Here is a 19,530-nt window from a genome sequence, read left to right as displayed (position 1 = left end):
CTTCTGGAACACCAATGAGACTTATATTCAGACGTTTTATATTATCTATCATATCCTGAGGTCCATTTTGATTTTTTTGATTTTTTTCTCCATTCTTTCTTTTGTGCTTTCATTTTCCATTCTGTCATCTTCCAGGTCACTGATTCGTTGTTCAGCTTCCTCTAGTCTTGTACTATGAGTATCCAGAATCTTTTTAATTTGGTCCACAGTTTCTTTAATTTCCATAAGATCATCCATTTTTTTATTTAGTCTTGCAATGTCTTCTTTATGCTCTTCTAGGGTCTTCTTGATATCCTTTGTATCCCGTACTATGGTCTCATTGTTCATCTTTAGTTCTTTGATTAGTTGCTCTAGGTACTGTGTCTCTTCTGAACTTTTGATTTGGGTGCTTGGGCTTGGGTTATCCATATCGTTTGGTTTTTTCATATGCTTTATAATTTTCTGTTGTTTTTGGCCTCTTGCCATTTGCTGAACTTGATAGGGTTCTTTTAGGATTTGTAGACCAGTTGAAGTCCTTATCTCTAATTTATCAGATCTGCTTCATGGAGTACACTTCCTCTAACTAATCAGGTGGCATCCACAAGCCACCTGTTCTCCACAAGCCATTTCTCCCCTGCTTTGCCTTTGTGGTGAGTGGGGGAGTGAGTCTTGTGGGGTCCAGTTGGTGTACCAAGCTTGCATGTGTAGTTGGTGTTGCCCACCCTGTATATGGGGCGTGTTTCTGGGCGGTCCGGGAGGGGGGGTGGCTCTAACAATCAAATCTCCCGGGTGTTCCTGGAGTTTTAAAGCTGCTGCAATAGCCTAATCCTTCAGTTCAGTCCTGCCACAGTTTGTTTCTGCCACTGACCCACAAGTCCTTGGTATTGGCGTACGGCTCCTGAGACTTGCGAGTGGGTCCCTCTTCCAGGCCGTGCACCCGCACCCCCTGGTACTCTGTTGAGGGATGACTGTGCTATGTCACAGGTGAGTGCCATCCCCCCAGGGCAGTTCTGGGCCACTGGTCTGTGTAGGGAGGCTCCCAGTCTGCTGAAATGATGGCTGAATGGGGCTTTGTTAATTCACACTGCTCCACCTTCCCAACTCTGGGACAACCAGCTGAGGGTGCAGGGAAGGCTAATGTCCACGCCCAGTTTTGTGGAGTGTGCCTGTTATTTGAAGCACTTCCATCACACTGGGTTGTCTGGGGCAGCTCTGGGCTATGGGGCTGGTGAGTGACGGGCAGGAGTGTTTCCTGTCCACTAGGATGATGGCTGTGAGCGGACACCCCCCTTTTCTTGGGAACTTGTGGTGTTTAGTGAATTTTCTCAGCCACTGGATTATTGCCTTTTGTCTCAGAGCTCTCTTAGTTCTGCTCTTGTCTTGACCTGCCCAAATTGCAAGTCTTTGATGCTTTCTGTATTGGGCTTCTTAGAGTAATTGTTTTAGAAACAGGAGAAAAAAAAAAAGCCCTCCTTGCAGATCTAATGGGTTATTGAAATGCTAAGAGAGAAAGCAATTAGGGCCATTAAGGAAAGATCCAGGGGGCAGAGAGATCAGTTTTTCTTCAGGATTTGCATATAGCCTCAGGGCCTGAGCTCTGCCCTTCCCCTTTCTATGTTCACCAGAACTCCAAAGATCCTCCACTTTTATTTTGGAGTTTTTCTTGCTGTTTTTTGCTATGCCTGTCTGCTCTCTGCTGGGCTGGCTGCTCTCAGATTCTCTGGTGTCTGGTCTCAGTCTATCTATGGTTGGAGTTTGGATCAGAAGAATGAGTTTCCGATACGAGCTGCCACTGCAGTTCTCCCTTCTCCTTCCCAGCACTGACGGCCCCTCCTCCCATGGGACTGAGCCTGGCAGGGAGGGGCGCAGGTCACCTGGCCACAAAAACTTACAGATTTCGCTGATCTCAGTAGTTCGACGTGTTCATGGGTGTTGTATGAAGTATGCCCAAAGTCAAATTGCTCTGTGGTGTCCAGTCCACGCAGTTCCTGGCTTTCTACCTACTTACCTGGAGGAGTAACTAAAACATACAGTTCACCAATCCGCCATCTTGCCCCGCCCCCCTAGTTTTCTAAATGTACTTCTCTTGTTATAAAGAACCACTGTCATGGATGGTGGAGATGTTGACTGTGTGTGGGTGTCTTGGTCTGCTAATGCTGCAGAATGCAAAACACCAGAGATGGATTGGCTTTTATAAAACGGGGGTTTATTTCGCTACACAGTTACAGTCTTAAGGCCACAAAGCATCCAAGGCAACACATCAGCAACCGGGCACCTTCACCGGAGGATGGCCAATGGCGTCCAGAAAACCTCTGCTAGCTGGGAAGGCAGCCAGCGTGTGCTCCAAAGCTCCGGCCTCAAAATGGCTTTCTCCCAGGACACTCCTCTCTAGCAAGCTTGCTCCTCTTCAAAACATCACTCCCAGCTGCACTCTCTTTCCTCTTTGAGTCAGCTCATTTATATAGCTCCACCGATCAAGGCCCACCCCGAATGGGTGGGGCCAAGCCTCCATGGGAACATCTCATCAAAATTATCACCGACAGCTGGGTGGGGCACACTCCAAGCAAATCCAACCAGCACCCAAGGGTCTGCCCCACACAAGAGCACAAAGATAATGGCATTTGGGGGACACAATACATTCAAACCGGCAGTGGGCATCTATAGATGTTATCTGTATGTGCCCAGATGGTTTAATGCTCATGTGCCCAAATGCACAGAAACTTAATGGTTAACATGCCTATATAGTAAGCCAAAAGAAAATGGAATATTTTGCCTACTGACCATGTGTTTAGACTCTACATGTGCTATCAGAGGTTAGAAATGCCTGTGGCTATCAATCCTGAAGTACCCTTGGGGCTGGAGTCCTCCCTGCTGCCATTCTGTTCTCTCTTCTACTGGGTCTATACAGATAGTGGCCATATCACTAACTTATGGCTTATGTGCAAAAAGGAGAGGCTTGCCACCTGGGGTTCATTTCCCAGTGGAGTAATGACCTTTAAGTGATAATTAGGCTCCCAGAGCCTAATTTTAACCCAAAAGTGCCAGGAAACTTAACCTCTGAGCCCTTCATGTCTCTATGGGGAAATAAAATGCATCTGGGAGGCCAGGAACACCTTTCCCTCTCTGAATCCACCGTGAGCTCGGGACCTGCCCTCCCTCCATCTTCAGTGAGTGGCTGTGCCGGTCTAGGCCAGCTCTAGCAGATCAGGCACCCTGGGAAGCCACCCTGAAGGGGTAGCCCCTCAGCAGCCCTGTCTTCTATTCCTATTGTTCCAAGGGCCCCAGGAACAGACTTGCCTTATATCCTTACTCCTTGAGTGTCTTTTTTCCCTTGACATTACCTCCAAGAAGAAAAGACTTGCCTGCTATAAAGCAGAACTTTCAGATGGTCCCATATTCTGCCTTTTAAAATGTTATAGAAACGATGCTTTATTTAGGTTACCTCATTTCATCCACATCACAGCCATATGGTATAGCTACTATTTTGAGAATGTAAGTGACTTCTCCACATTCCCGGGGCACCAGTATGTGCACCCAGGCAAGCTGACCCCAGAATGTGCATTCTATGCCCTGCACTCTACTGCCACCTCCCTCCAGGGAACACTGAGTTCTTATGAGAGTTTTCTAAGAGTTTATGCAGATAACAATAAGAAGGCCAAAAAGGAATAAATCATTTCCTTCCTTGGTGCCATTCTCTTCTCTCTTTTTACTTAGATCCTAAAGGGTAGAAAAAGATGCTCACAAATACTAGTGAGCTGAACAGTAAAGATTCAGCTGTGCATTTATAAGAGTCCTCAGACTCAGGAGGAACCTCTGAAGTGTGAGGAAAAGGAAATGAAACACTTTCTGGTCTCTAATGTACCAGCGTCTTTGCCAGGTCCTCCATATATATTTCAATCTCCCCAGCATTTTCAGCTGAGGAACTGAGTCTCAGAGGATTAGGAAATTTACTCAAGGTCACAAAACTAGTATGTGGTTGGACTAGGAATCAAGACTTAGGGAAATAGTGACTGAGGCCAATAAACCTAGGGAGAAAGAAGCAGGTTGGAGAAGGGTGGGCCTGTAGGCAGCAGTAGTAAGAGGAAGGGAGAAGAGGGTGAGGAGGAAGGAATGCCTTGTGCAACACCACAGAAGCAGGGACCGCCCATGCGGAGCTGGTGCTGCACATGACGGAGAGAGGAGTGGCAGGTGGGCTGGCAGAACCAAGGGCTTTGCTTTGGCACACATCCCAGTGGCTGACTAAACCCAAACTAGAAAGATGAGCGTGAAGATCATAGCAGCAACTTACAGTCAGTAAAGGCTCTGTCTCCATCAAAGTGCCTCCAGGGACTGCATGGTGAAAATCCCCTCTGTTGTCATCTAGCCTGGGCCACTTATACCCATTCCACTTTCTATTTTTGCCCCAGTTCCTCTTGAATCTCATTCATCCATCTGTACTTTGTTTCCTGCTGCGAACAGTCTGTCACAGACACTCCTGTTGTTTCCTTGTACAGTATATCCCTTCTAATCCCTAAGTAATAACTTGAAATTATTTTGCATTTGTCACCATTATTCAGTAAGCTTCATTCTCTGTAATACGGTATTCTTTGGCTGTGAATCAGGGAACTTTTTTTCAGAATATTTATTGGTTATCTGGTTCCATTTGTTGAACTACAAAGCATTGCAATCTATTATTAATTAAATCCGTGTTCTGTTTTTCCTGAAATGGAGATTATAATCGTTCCCTGCTGTAAGTAAAGCATGTAACTGTAGATTTACCAAAACACTATTCAAAGAAGGGCATATGTTTATATTTATATTTTGCATATATATTTAAATATTTTAACTTTTAGTGTACTGCTCAGCATCATGGCTCTTGCATAAAGAAAGTATAGTTGCAATTAATTAATATTTACTACTTTTCTGGAAATAGATCTCTAGACTAGCAAGGATCAACTTTTAGTTGATAATGATAATAGTGTGATGACATTTATTGAGTATTTTTTATGTCCACTTTATGTACATCATGCCCTTTAATCTTCACAACATTGCTAAAAGATTTTAGATATTAGGTACAAAAAGGCTAAAGACTGCCACCCCCAACGTGACACAGCCGAAGGCTAGCATCACTCCAGGGATGCACACCATGCTCAACGTTCTCATGTTCCAAACAGATTCTGACTAAGAGCTGCTTGTTGATGTCTGTCCATGTGAAAAGCATACTGCCTTAAAGTTCCTAAACCCATAAATGTAATAGGAGAATTTTTTTTTTCAGAATAACTAGAAAATTTAGGCTTTACCCTATTTCAAATCAGAGCCATGGAGTATTTTTATATTAAATCACCTAAGTAACACAAATTAGGAATAAATAAATTATTCACCTTTTTATTATAAAGTGCAATAGATGCTCATTTCTAAGACCAAATGGAATCACAGGTATTCTCCTAATCTAATTTTTCAAGCTTGGAAGAATTGTGCACCTTAGCAGGTGCTAATGTAATTCTGCCTTTAACCCTACTGGAATTCATATTCTGGCTCTCGTTTCCCCAGAACACTCTTCTCAGAGTGCCAAGGTGAAATAGATTATTTGGGGGCTTGCTTCCTGTGCAATCTTTCTTTAACTAGATAATCTGTAATGGCTCTTATGTGCTAAAATTCTCTGATTAAACATCCAAATCCCAGAAGCAGTTGTAATATGTTCCCATAGCACCTGGTATTTCCCCTAGCATAACTATGAACACATTTCATTTTAATTTGTTGTTTGTCTGCCTTGCCTACTTAGCAATTTTTGTGATAGCAGTGATCAAGAATGTCTTGCTGATGTTATACCCCAGAATCTGGCATATAGTAGATGCTCAATATTCACCTAATGAATGAAAACTTTTAGGGGGTGAATAGTCAGTAACCAAAGAAAACCTTTGATGGATACACTTGCACCAACCGAGAGAACATCTCTACATTTTTCTTGCTTGCTCCAATCCTTGGTATTCAGTGATTCATATTGCCAGTGCATAGCAGCCACAGACTAGCAGGAACACCCCTGGAGTGCGAACCCAGTTTTATTTAGCCTGCCGAAGCCAGGAAGAATACCACATAGAACCTTGGGAGTACCTCAGTATGGGAGAGTCAAGAGGGACATTTTATAGCATGTGGCCTTGTACTGATGACTTAGAGGAGGGATTAGGAAAGTGGTAGCCACTTCTAGATTTGATGTTGTCCAAAAGTAAGGGCAGTTCAACAGTTAGGTGTCTCAGTAATCTGTTGAGAAGGTGGGAGAAATGAAATTGAGCTAGAATGTCATTGGTAAGGAAGCAGCATCATTCAGAGGAAGAAATTGATAGTCCATTTGCAGCTGAGGTTTGGCTTTGTGTGTGTCCTACAAGAAATACTGTGTATGATATGTTGACCTCATCCTTGTCGCTTTGGAAACATTGTGTTCAGATAGGAAGGTCACCATCTGCTTGTCCACATCAAAATCCAGTGGAACTCATCCAGATGTGCAGGCTTCATAATTTGCATTATTTAAAACTGCCAAATATTTTGATATTTCTTTGATGGGCTTTATAACATTTTTACCAAAAGTCAAAGGTATTTCACAACTTTCTCTCTCTCTCTTTCTCTCTCTTTCCTGCAGAAATACTGCTGACACTGAAAGTAGCAGGTCACTTCTTTCTTCAGCTGACCGGGCTCACTTGCTCAAAACATTTACCAGTCTGGAGAGCTGCGTGTATTTGTTTTGACCCAACTGACCTGCCAGCCAGTTCTGCCAGAGCAAGATGAGCAGACAGGCCTCAGCTCTGGCTCCCAGAGTGGAGTCCACCTGGCTGTTGCAGGAGGAGCTGCCTCTTCTCTTGACAGTCTGAAGCTCGCATCCAGACAGTTGCTCAGTCTGCTCACTGCATTCACCTTAGTGCAACTTAGATCTCTCCTGCAAAGTAAATGTTGACAGGCAAATTTCATACCCATGTCAGATTGAATGTATTTAAATGTATGTATTTAAGGAAAACAACCATGCTCTTGTTCTGTTCCTGTTTGGTTCCAGACCCTGGTTTCTTGCTTTGTTTTCCCTGGCTAATCAGTCTGGCACAAAAGGTTAAGATATCATCTGGGGGAAAGAAAAGAATTTTTTTCAAAATCTACAGGGTTTTAAGCTAAAGCCTACATTTGGGATAGAAGCAGAGCAGACTCCATGGACACAGCGCTGTACGGCACAGAAACACCCAGTAAGTGAAGACCAATAAAGTCATTTGCATCTTTGTAGAAAGCTCTGAAGACCACCTTGGAAAGCATTTCTAGTTATTGGACAGATGAAAAGGAGCCCATGAGAGGGCTGTTAATATTAACAAGTATTTTTTCCTTTTTTTTTCTTTATTAAAGAAAACCCAACTAGTTCATCTAAATCCTGAATCAAGAAGAAATATTTTTCATTTCCAAATTAAGTTCCCTTTAGGTTGATACAGACAGTTTGAATTAGCAGTTACTATTCCGCATCTGATCCTGCCTCTCCCCCTTCCCTTCCCATCCCCTCCCCAGTTCTCCCCACTGTCACTCATTTTTCCAAAAATATGATAAAAGCATCAGAAACCAGGTAAGCCCTTTATTTCCTTAAATGTTTTGCCAGCCATTCACCAACTGCTAAATACTGAATTTTAGAAAAATGTGTTTACTGGCAAGGAGAGGCACAAAAGTCAGGACTTGGTATCAGTCAAGCTAGGGATACTTGCTTTGGAAGCGTGTTTATTCTGTTCCCCAGCAACTCTGGCCAATAAAACGGGAGAAAATAATAGTGTGTTTAAAATTTACAGCAGATATCACTACAGATTTAACCACCATCTTGTGTTTTTTATTTTGTTTTTTAGCAGTGCTGACTAAGCCGAAGTTTTGTAAGGTACATAAAATTCAATTTATATGTAAACAAGCAATAATTTAAGTTGAGAACTTAAGTGTTTTAATTGTATAATTTTTGTGAGGTCTGCATATTGTGGAATTGACTCAAAAATGAGGTACTTCAGTATTAAATTAGATATCTTCATAGCAATGTCTCCTAAAGGTGTTTTGTAAAGGATATCAATGCCTTGATTAGACCTAATTTGTAGACTTAAAACTTTTTATTTTCTAAACCTTGTGATTCTGCTCATAAATCATTTATCTAATCTATATGGTATGCAGCCGCTTTAGGAACCAATTCTTGATTTTTATATGTTTATATCCTTTCTTAATGAACCTTAGAAAGACTACATGTTACTAAGCAGACCACTTTTATGGTTGTTTTTCTTGCCCACTCTGGTAGGGGAATAATCTTTTATTAATTGGCATCAGTTTCAGACAACTGCAATACCAAGAAACTTGATGACCTTTTTTGAGCTATTTCTCCCCAATCCCTGCTATACAAACTTTCTTACCTAAATTTCAGAATGATGTCTTTTTGATGTCTGAAAAGCAAAGCATTTTATAATATCTCATTAGCCAGGCTTTTTAGGAACAGAGAGGTTTTTCCTTGAAACCTGATCGTTTATTGTGGCAGGGTGAAAAATGTACAAACTACCCCAATTTATATTTATATCTCTCTATATATGTACAGCTTATGGAAGCAGAGAGAGAGATATAACCCAAAGATAAATGATAGTCTGAAAGTGTTGCTCCATACTAAAGAAATTTTCTGGAAATTTGCATTTCGATATTTGTTTCCACTTGAGAGGGATCTCAATACAGGGAAGTGGCCAAGGAACAGCACTTCTCAGTGGCCACCAGTTCATACATCCCACTCAAAAGGCTCTGCTTTTCTCAACCAAACCATTGGGCTGCCCAACTGTGATGGAAAAACTGCAGCTGTTGGCCCAGAACTCCATGACCTCATCAGTATAGTGAGGCTTATGTTACACACAATTTAATGTGACCCATTTTAAATTGAGTCTAGAAATCTGTGAATTAGAATGACTTTAAACATAAACAGCACAAAACAGAAATGGAGTTTAACTTGACTTTATTTTCTTTTGGGTTTTGAGCCACTTTTCACTGTAACACTGTCCAAAAATATCTCTATCTGTGTTTTAATGTCAATCCCAATTCAGGCAAATTTGAGATACTGGTAATTTAGAATAATTCAGGCTCATTACTATTGTGAAGGAAAAGAGATTATAGTTTCTCTTATGGCTCAGATCAGGTAATTGATTTTGCTTTACATCTAATTAGAAGAAGAAAGTAAGTGAAGAAATCCTCTGATCATATTGATCACTATAGAAGCAAAAGCCAAATCAATTCCCTTTATTATCAGTATTTCCCATGCTGTACACAATAAATTTGTTAGGCTCAGTACTTGGTTTTTATTTAATAGAACAAATAATCAGTGTTTTACTTATATTACTAAATGTGAAAAACACATAATGTGAAAAGTATACATACATTAACTTGGTTGTAAAACTCTTTTAAGTGTTCATGTAATGTGGTAAATTTAAAAAGTGAAGTGAGCTGTTTTAATACAATGAATTCATTTGACTCAAAAATTTAAATATCCTCCTCTCCCCTTCCCCACATGTGTATCTCTTATGGCCTGTAATAACTGAAAGCAATGTTTTTGCAGTTTATATAATGCAATTTTTAATCTGTGTTTAAAAAATGGAGTTCATATGGGCTTAACACATGAACTGGGTGGTACAGATCCACTTGCAGAACCCAAAGATACACAATCAATTTTGAAATGCAACTTAAGCCATTAATTGTTGGTGTGAATTTAAAATTTTCTAATATTTGTATGGTAGTATGCTGCCTAAGAGCAAAGCATTCTCTGCACAAAAGAAAATTACTGTAGTGGCTTCAATTTTAATTAGAATTTTCTCCCTGGTGTTTCTTTATAGACTAAAACAAAATCTTTTAAGTTTCTTACTACAGGTAAAAGCTATGTGCAAGAACCTCAAAATGCTAAAATCTAGCATAATGCCTTAGATCTGTTTTTAAGTCTTGTATATTCCTACATAGCTGTCCGATGTATTATATTTGTATAGTGAATTGTGTACAATTTTTGAATAAGTGCATCATCACTTAAACTGTATGTTGTTGAACAGTGATGATGATACATTTCTTCAAACATTTAACTGTCATTTTTTCTTTGTCATTTGTGGGTTTTATTTGTACAGTTCCTCATGAAGTTGCATCTGAGATGTGTGTATATGAAAAGATTATACAAGGGTAAAATTAAGCAATATATTAACTGTGGTTCTTCAGGAGAAAGCTTACAGTGTTTCAGGTTGTGATTTATTTTCAAAATGGAATTGACTCTGAACATCACTTTGTTCACCTGCATTGATGTTTGTATTTCTAGTGTGAGCAGTTTATGCAAAGGTAGATATATTCAGAGAAATTTTAAATACATTTATGCAAGTTAATATTGCTTTGCTGATGCTATTTGCTTATTTGATGTTAAATAATGCTATTGTAAATAAAGAATTCTGTTGTTATTGCATCATTTAATAAATTTTAATGCCTTCGGGTTTTACATGGCTTTTGAGATTTTTAATGTGTTTATATTGTGTCTTCTTTCATAATTGCATCTAAATTAAAAATACATTATTTGTAACTCAATAATTTCTGACAGTTATATAGTAGTTAACATTTCTCAGCAATTTAAACATATATGTATATTTATACAGCACCTTTAACATTCATTATCTCCTTTGATTTTACCAATAAGCATATTTTATAGATTTTTCAATTTTAAGCCAAGCAGGGGTGTGTCTTGTATAAAATTACCTAACAACTTAATGGCAAATACGGCTGAATCTGGGTCCCCTGAGTCCTAAATGATGCTACTACCCTTTTCATATACTGTTCACCTCCCATCCCTGACTCCAAAAACATTTGGAGAATAATGTCGGCTTCTGATTGTTTTAATCAAGTTATATATTACATATTAGAATATTCATAAGTTTATTAAATTGATTCATTAATAGTTGATACTTGATAAACTTAAGTACAACACCCAAAAATTAGATCATAAGCTACATGAAATACTAGTAAATACAATTTTTAAGTGTATTAAAAGAGATGCCAAAAACAAAATGAGGATTTAGAAAAATCCATTGATGCCATTAACTATGTTAACTAACAGATTAGAGGAAGGGAAATCACATGATTAACTTTAATAGATGTCATTTTGATAAATCTGCGTAGGATAAATTTCACCCCCTATTCATGAAAAAATCTCTAGGAAAAATAAATGTGAATGTCCTAAACTTATTAAAGGGTATCTGATACAAACCCATTGAGGCGTATTAATTAATGGTGAGCTATTAAAAGTATTCATTAAAGTCAGGAAAGAACAAGGAGGCCACTATCAATGCTATTAAGGAGTAAGGATTTAGTACAGAAACGGAAGAGGCAAAACATTTCAGCCAATTTGACCACTTATAGCAGAAACCCAGCTTTTAGAATTAATTTTAAAGCCCATAAAGATGGCTAGAATACATAAAAACTAATACCTTCTACCCACACTAATAACCAGGTTTTTAAAGTGTATTTTCAAAGTATCGGTATTTGTAATAACAAACTTTATACAATGACTGAAAATTAGGATTACACCTAACAGGAAGTGTGAAAGACCTTTGTGAAGAAAACTAAGGTTTTACTGAAAGACCAAAAAAGACCCTGTATAAATGGAAAGGACCCAGTATTACAAAACCGTCAGTTATTGTCTCAAATTACTTACAACCCCAATCAAAACCCAAAAAGTAAAATGCATTTAGAACACAAAAGGCACAATATATGAGAACTTTTGGAAAAAAAATAAGTGGGACTCCCTCTAACAAATAAAACATTTTATAAAGTTGTACTGATTAGTATTGTAAAGTACTGATACAGAAATGGATAGACAGAACAGACTAAAGCCCAGAAACAGATCCTGGAATATATGTAAATATAATATATGCTAGAGATGGCATTTCTAATTAGACCTCTATTCTACAGAAAAAAAAAAAAAAATGGTGTTGAGACAATTGGCCACACTTGGGAAAAATGTGATGTTAACTCCCTACCTCGTAATATTAACAAGTCCCAAATGGATTAGGGAGCTAAACATAAAATATAAAATTATTGGAAAACTTTACTTTGTTGGAAAAGAGAAGGAAAAATTTTAGAAAAGGATAAATAGACTGTGTAAAAATTTAATATTTACTTTATTAAAAAAAGTTTAAAGAAAAAGACTCAGCAAACAATGTGTAACAAAATGATCAAAGTGATATAAAGAGCAGAGTTCATAAAAATGGAATAAGAAAAAGAATAGAAAAATAAGCAAAGCATATGAACAGATAATGCAAACTAAAAACAATAAAGATACTTTCCATCCATCCTTTCTGTGAAAATTTTAGTTTAGTAATTAAACACCCAATGTGAATGTTTGTGTAAGTTTGGTAAGATTGGTATTTCTTTGAATGCTGGGTAGAACTCAACTCTGAAGTCATATGGCTGGAGTTGTCTTGTAAATTGTTCAAAATATCTGCTAGTTATCTTTAAATCCACAATATCTGTGGAGATGTTCTCTGTATTGTTCCCGTTATTGTTCCTTGGACACTTTTTTCTTTCTCTTTCCTGGTTTTTTTTTCACTAAGTTTATTTAGGTGAGTTTCTTTCTAATTTCTTGAGAATTTATGAATAATTCATTAATTTTCATCCTTTATTCTTTTCTAATATGTGCATTTCAAGGCTATAATTTTTTTCTGTGTACAGCATCCCATACATTTTATCTGCTTATTCTAGCAATTAAAATCTCCAATTATTATTTTGGAATCTTTTTCTCCTTTTTGTATTGTCATTTTTTGTTTCTTGTATTCAAGAGCTGTTTATTAGAAACACGCACGTTTCTTCCAGACAAACTGTACCCTTTTATCAGTATATAATGCCTCATTTTATCTCTGGTAATCCTCCTGGTCTTCACATCATCTCTGTCTGATATTAATGTAGGCATAACAACTTTATGATTAGTTTTATGTACTATATATCTTTATTAATCTTTTTACTTTCCACTTTGCAAAGAACATACATTTGGGCCCTTGTTGATTTTGCAGCTAGTTTTCTATCAATTACTGACAGAGAGATGTTGAGGTCTGCAACTATGATTGTGCATTTGTCTCTTTTTCCCTTTAATAATATCTTTTGCTTTTGTATTTGGAAACATTATTAGGCACATAGAAAAATATAACAATTGTATGTCCTCTTTAAAGTGCATCTCTTTTAGATAGCATATAATTGGTTCTTCCTTTTTTATCCTGTCTTACAATATCCTGAAGATCTGAGTTTCCATCTGATTTCTATTTCACCTGGAAAATATTTTTTCTAGTTCAAGGCTCCTGGTGATGAATTCTATACATTTCTGTTTCTCTGAATATGTGTATTTCATCTTCATTCTTGAATATTTTTCACTGGATATTGAATTATGGCTTGTTTTTGTTTTTGTTTTCCTTTTAGCATTTCAAGTATATTATTCCATTAGCTTCTGACCTACAATTCTGTACAAGAAGTCAGCCATTCACATTTTTCTTCTACATGTAGTGTGTCATTTTTCTCTGACTGCTTTAAAGATTACTGTCTTTGATTTTCAGCAGTTTGAGTATGATGTGCCTATGTGCAATTTTCTTTGTATCCTACTTAAGGTTTGCTTGGATTCTTGAATTTGTACATTTTTGCCTCTTAACCAAATTTGGAAATTTTTCAGCCACTTTTTCTCCATGCGTATATTTTTTGTTCTGTTCTATGATCTCTCTCTTCTTCTGGAACCCCAAGTAAATGAATATTAAATGTTTTATCTTCAAATTCACTTACTTTTCTGTTATTTCCAATTGCTATTAAGCACATTACACAATTTTTTATTTCACATACTGTATTTTTCAGTTCTAATATTTCCATTTGGATCTTTTTTTGTATTTTCTATTTATCTACTGGGATTTCATATCTGTTCATTCATTATAAGAGTATTTTTCCCTAGGTACTTGAACAAAGTTATTCTTTAAAATCCTACTAATTTCAAAATGAGTCATCTTAAATGGGTCTCAGTTAAGTTGTCTTTTCTCCTACGTATGGACTTCTCCTCTCTCTTCATTTGTCTAGTAATTTTAAATTGTAACCTGTACATTGTGAATTATATGTTGTAGGTAATATGTATTCTGTTAGATTTCCCTAAAGAGCATTAATTTATTATTTTAGCAGGCTGAGCTCAAACTCTGTCTCCCCTTGTATTAGTTAGGGTTCTCTAGGGAAGCAGAATCAACAAGAGATAACTAAAAATATAAGATTTATAAAAGTGTCTCACACAACTGTGGGTATGCACAAGTCCAAATTCCGTAGGGCAAGTAGCAGACTGGCAACTCCAGTGAAGATGTTTGATGAACTCAGGCAGCAAACTGGCAACTCTGATGAACATGTTCAATGAACTCCTCAGGCGACGAACTGGCAACTTTGATGAAGTTGGAAGTCCTCTGTCTGTCTCATTTAAAAGTCTTCAAACGATTGGATTAAATCCAGCTGACTGCATTATCTGATTGTGGGAGACATACCCTTCGTTGATGTCATCAGTCACAGCTGCAGTCAATTGACTGATAATTTAATAAACCAGCCTTCTGGTTTATTAACCAGCCACAAATGTCCTTGCAGTAATAGTTAGGCCAGTGCTTGCTTGACCAGATACCTGGGTATAATCACCTGGCCAAGTTGACACATGAACCTAACCATCACACCCCTCCAAAGGGTAGCAACTGAAATTTCTGTTTAGTGCTGTTACCTTAGCTGCACTGCTTAGAATCTGCCCCATGCATGCAACAGTTCAGGGGTTAGCCATAGATTTAGACAAGAGTTGAAAAGCAGGATTTCGGGCTCCCCTCTGTGGTTTCCTTCTTTCCAGGATTTCCCTTCTACTTTACAGCCACTCTGACAACACACTGGATTTCTGTTTGAATTCTAGCCATTCAATTCAGCACAGACTGGGACCTGCCCTTGGGAAAAAAGGAGGGGGGGTGCTTATCTGATACCACCCCCTTCCGTGTGTTGACTCCTCCCTATTTTCTGCTTGCTTTTTATTGCTTTCCAAGTATTTATCATATACAGCAAGATTGGTCCAATGTGAGTGACTCCATATTAATGAACACAGAGCATCTCTATTACATTCTTTAATTTCAGTTATTACCTCTTTTTTCTATAAGTTTTATGAAATTCTTTTTCAAATCTGGTCCCTTTTTATGGTTTCCTCTTTCCTGTCAGTATTCTCAAGGTTGTTTTTTATTTATTTAAACACAGTAACTACAGTTGTTTTTATAATCTGGATCTGATAATCCTAATTCTGAGGTGATACCAATCTATTTCTGCCATATTTTCTTGTGTTCGTAGTTATTTTTAAACATGGGCTACTCACTCTCCTTGAAAATCATTGTATGGATTCTATGAAGCCTAGGTGATGATACTTCCCTCCAGAGAAAATTTTTAATTTCTTACAGATGCCTAGGGGCATTAACAGTCTAGGACCGCTATAAACCAAATTCAATGCTAGAGGTTTTGAGACCCCCCAGAATGTGATTTTGGGCTGTCAGGGCAAGAGGAAGCAGCTTGTACTTATAACTTGTCATGTTGTCATGGGTTAGTTCCTCACCCATCCACCTACTTTGCTTAGCATCAAAGCAACTTTCTTTATAAACCCCTTGGCCATGGTGAGGGGTACCCCTACCTTCAGGATAAAGCCTTTGAGGATGCCTGTAAAGGGTGGAGGTAGGGTTCTTTCAAATTCCTCATTGTGAGAAATCCCCAGGGTACTAGTTCTTATCTCTCCTTATGGAGGGAGCTGTTCTAAGCATGGCACAAAACTAACAATCCACTTTTTAAAAAGATTGGTAATGCCAACAACATAAAAATAAAACCTTTCTGCATGCACATGTGCACACAGAGAGAGAGACACAAACACAAAATAAAAGACTAACGAAAAGCCAGGGAAACTGTTTGTAATATAAATGATTAATTTCCTCTCTATATCAATAAAAAGACTCAATTTAATTGAAAAATGATCAAAGGACATGAACTGCTAACAGGAAAAGAAGTACAGTGATTTCTATAAAAAGATGCTCGACCTCTTCATAAAGAAGAGCAAAGTAATGCTTTTTTCAGTTAGCACATGGGCAGATAATATAAAGACTGATACACCATGTTAGTGAAGAAGTAGGGAAGGAAACTGGCATTCTTCACTCTGCAAAAGAAAGTGAAAATTGGCAAGTCTCTGAAGGGAAATCTGGAAATATATATTAAAATATTAAAGTCACATACTCTTTGACATCATAATTCCACTAAATGATTATCCTACAGATATGCTCACACTTGTGCATAAGTTCTTATTACAAAAATATATCACAACAATGTTTGAAAAATCAAAATATTGGAAAGAGCCTAAAAATCAAATAATAGGAAGCATGTTAAAAAAAATCATGGTACATACCTTCAAAGAAATATGGAACCAATAAAAAGAGTGAAATAACTCAATATGTAAAGAATAAACTCTAAAATTTATGACAGAACAACAAACAAGACAGCCACATGTCTGGCATCGTGCGACTTATAGCCTAATGACAGAGAGAGAAATATTGTATGATTCCAAAGAGTGACAGATGCTATAAAGGAAAATAAAAAACAGCTACGATCTCGCGAGACTTGGCCCAGAACATTGCGGATCAGATCCGTGCCATTTTAGGACTGAGGCTGGTTGCAGGGGAGAGAAAAGCAGCAAAAGGGGATTATTCAACATACCGAAGACCTCTTCCCAAGATGGAGCAAAGTGGCACCGCCAGGCCCCGGGCACCTCTTTTGGGGCAGAATGTAATCAAATTACTCAGATATGAAGATCATCTTCTAGGTGTTGTTAAAGGCCCTGGATGGCTGAAGTGGCCATTTTCTAATTACAATGGTTTTGGATAAATTTTCCCCAGAAGTTAATTAAAATTGGAGGATCATCTCTGAAGTGAATCAAAAATAGTGAACAGTTCAACAAGCTACTTAAAAACAGACTGAGGTATTTCTTTAGTATTTTGGTTCAAACGGATTATATAGCTGGTTAAGATATTGCAGCTGGTGGAATTTTTCCAACCCCTCCCCCACTCCTCCTCCCCAGTTGTTGGTGTTCTTCACCCAAAACTGTAAGATATGTTTGATCTGTGCATTAAGAAGTTTCAGCAGTTTCAAATTATTGTTAAATATTGCTGAAGGTTCATGGTAGGTTTTTTTTATGTTTACTAAAAGTTTTAGGAATTTCTTTTTTTTATCTCAACCCTTTTAATATCACAATGGGACATTTTCTAAATTAAGACATTGGAAGAGTACAGAGTTTCTTTTTATCTTTTATTTACGTGAAAATTTAAGATACTGCAGTTTCCCAGCAGCATGGTAGTTTTGAGATAGCTATGTGGCTCCCTGTATATGCTGATGTTTAGGAATGCTTTTCAGATGTGAAATTTTCTTTTTGTTTTTGCTTTTTGCCTCATAAATTGGATATTTCTTCTGAAATGGATAAGTACAACATTGACAAGTACATGGAATAATAAAGAAGTCGGGCTTCAGAAGACTTATAAAACTTATAACTCGGCTAATTCTGGGGATAGTCATATGAAAACTTGAAAACAGGTATGGGTAGCTGACTTGAAGTAACTCTATGTCAAGTTGTCTTAGGTTAAGCATCTTCAAAGAACTTGGAGATTATTTCAGAGGATACAAATTTTTTTAAAAAACTGGGAAACATAAAGATTACAGGAAAAGAACTGACACTTTCCTGTACAGTCCTGTTGGAATTTGGACTTGCCGTGAGGTGTTGAAGCCTTGTTTCACTGAGTCAGAGAAACTGGACCTAAATGGCACAGCATGACTTTGCTCCAGCCTGGCTTAATTTTCCTACTCTACTATCAACAACAAAGTCATCATTGAATTTTGAAAAGCATTCTGAAAACTTTTCATGGACAGAAAATTGTTATGATGTGAATCGTCGACACCACAACTCTTCAGATGGCTTTGATTCTGGTATTGGGCATCCTAATTGAGGTAACTTAAGAAGGAAAGAAAAAAATGGATGGCATATGCATGGAAGAAATGGTACTAAAAACATAAATCATTGAGGGAGATACCATGGTGGAAGTTCCCATTCTCGTAGCAGTATTTTCCATTCTGGAAAAAGCCAAGAACTGTGTGAAAACAGCATACCTGACAATGAAACTGGTAGGAAAGAAGAGGAGAGAACACAGAGGCTGAAGATTTTCCATCTTTACATCCTGAATATGAGAGAGAATCAAATCAGAACAAATCTTTAGCTGCAGGTGTATAGGGTCTACATGCCCAGACACACACACCCCCAACCAAAAAAAATCTCCCAAGCTCCTCTCTTAGAATATCCTCCGAATCATAAATCTAGAGCTCCAAGAATGCTGGTCATTAAGAAAGGTAATACAAAAGACTTACAGCTATCTGAATTCCCCATGATAGGAAATCTTCAGTAACCTCCAGTTAAGAATGGGACTGGTCCAAGTGTTTATAAAGGCTTGGTCCCTAAACCTGCTGCTCCACCTACAAAACCTACACAATGGAAAAGCCAAACTAAAGAAAATAAAGTTGAGACTTCTTTCCCTCATGAGTCTACATATGGTGTTGGCTTTAAAATCAACTACCAAGAATTTTAGTTCATCAACAAATTCAGTGAAAGAGTGTAATCACTCAAATTCCTCTTCACCTATTGACAAACTTAATCAGCCTTTTCTAACCAAACTTACATGAATGTGCACTGATAAACATTTTTGAAACATTGAAAAGGGACAGAGTAGAAGAGAAGCAAGAAGATGAAAGCCATGCTGGCTCAGAGAAGGATGACAACTCATTTAATCTGCATTAATAACAATAGTACTCATCAAGAAAAGGATATAAACCAAAACTTTTATGAAAGTGAAATTCCACAAGAGAATGGCAATGGTTCAGGGATTTCCCAACAGATCATTCAGTTTTCAACCTTTCCACAAACTGATGTTCTTTCAAGTTCAATTGAGGCAGAACACAGGTTGTTAAAGGATATGGGCTGGCAGGAAGACAGTGAAAATGATGAAACATGTGCTCCCTTAACTGAAGATGAAATGAGAGAATTCCAGTTTATTAGTGAACAGTCACAGAAGAATGGTCTGAGAAAAAAATGGCATTTTGAAAAATGGCCTCATCTGTGACTTCAAGTTTGGACCCTGGAAAAACAGCACTTTCAAACCCACTATTGAGAATGATGACAGAGACAAGTAGCAGTGACACATCAGGTGGTGATGTGTGAAGGACTTCCTAACAGCTTTAGAAAATTTAGTGTGATACATCTCTCATATAGTTTGGGGATTGAATTGTAAATATGAGTAACTGTAATTTAGGTAGTAAAATAACCCATTAGAAGATGATTTGGGGCGGGGAGAACTTCAATATGAAGAAAACCAACAATGTTGTGTTGTGCTGTATTGAACATTATTTCTTTGTAAATGAATGTTGTAGAAATGAGGACTTCAGTTGACTTTCTTCATCACTGCAGCATTTCTCTGGCTAGCA

General features: G+C 37.8%; 1 protein-coding gene and 1 pseudogene across 9 annotated transcripts in view; both read left to right on the top strand.

Moving 5' to 3' along the window:
- Positions 1-10,456, top strand: part of NCOA2 (nuclear receptor coactivator 2) — a 330,475-nt gene extending 320,019 nt beyond the window's left edge. For all 9 annotated transcript variants that reach the window (XM_037802517.1, XM_037802514.1, XM_037802516.1 and 6 more), the window contains one exon: positions 6,593-10,456. In XM_037802517.1, the coding sequence (XP_037658445.1) occupies positions 6,593-6,604 (12 nt within the window). In that variant the 3' untranslated portion in view covers positions 6,605-10,456. The remainder of the gene's footprint in view (positions 1-6,592) is intronic.
- A 7,514-nt stretch (positions 10,457-17,970) lies between these two features.
- On the top strand, positions 17,971-19,267 carry LOC119508801 (annotated as a pseudogene).
- The last annotated feature ends 263 nt before the right edge of the window (positions 19,268-19,530 follow it).

This window comes from Choloepus didactylus, chromosome 14, assembly GCF_015220235.1.
Source record: "Choloepus didactylus isolate mChoDid1 chromosome 14, mChoDid1.pri, whole genome shotgun sequence".
In the NCBI taxonomy this organism is placed as follows: domain Eukaryota; kingdom Metazoa; phylum Chordata; class Mammalia; order Pilosa; family Megalonychidae; genus Choloepus; species Choloepus didactylus.
Note: the sequence above shows the minus strand (reverse complement) of the source record. Positions and strands in the feature narration are given on the sequence as shown.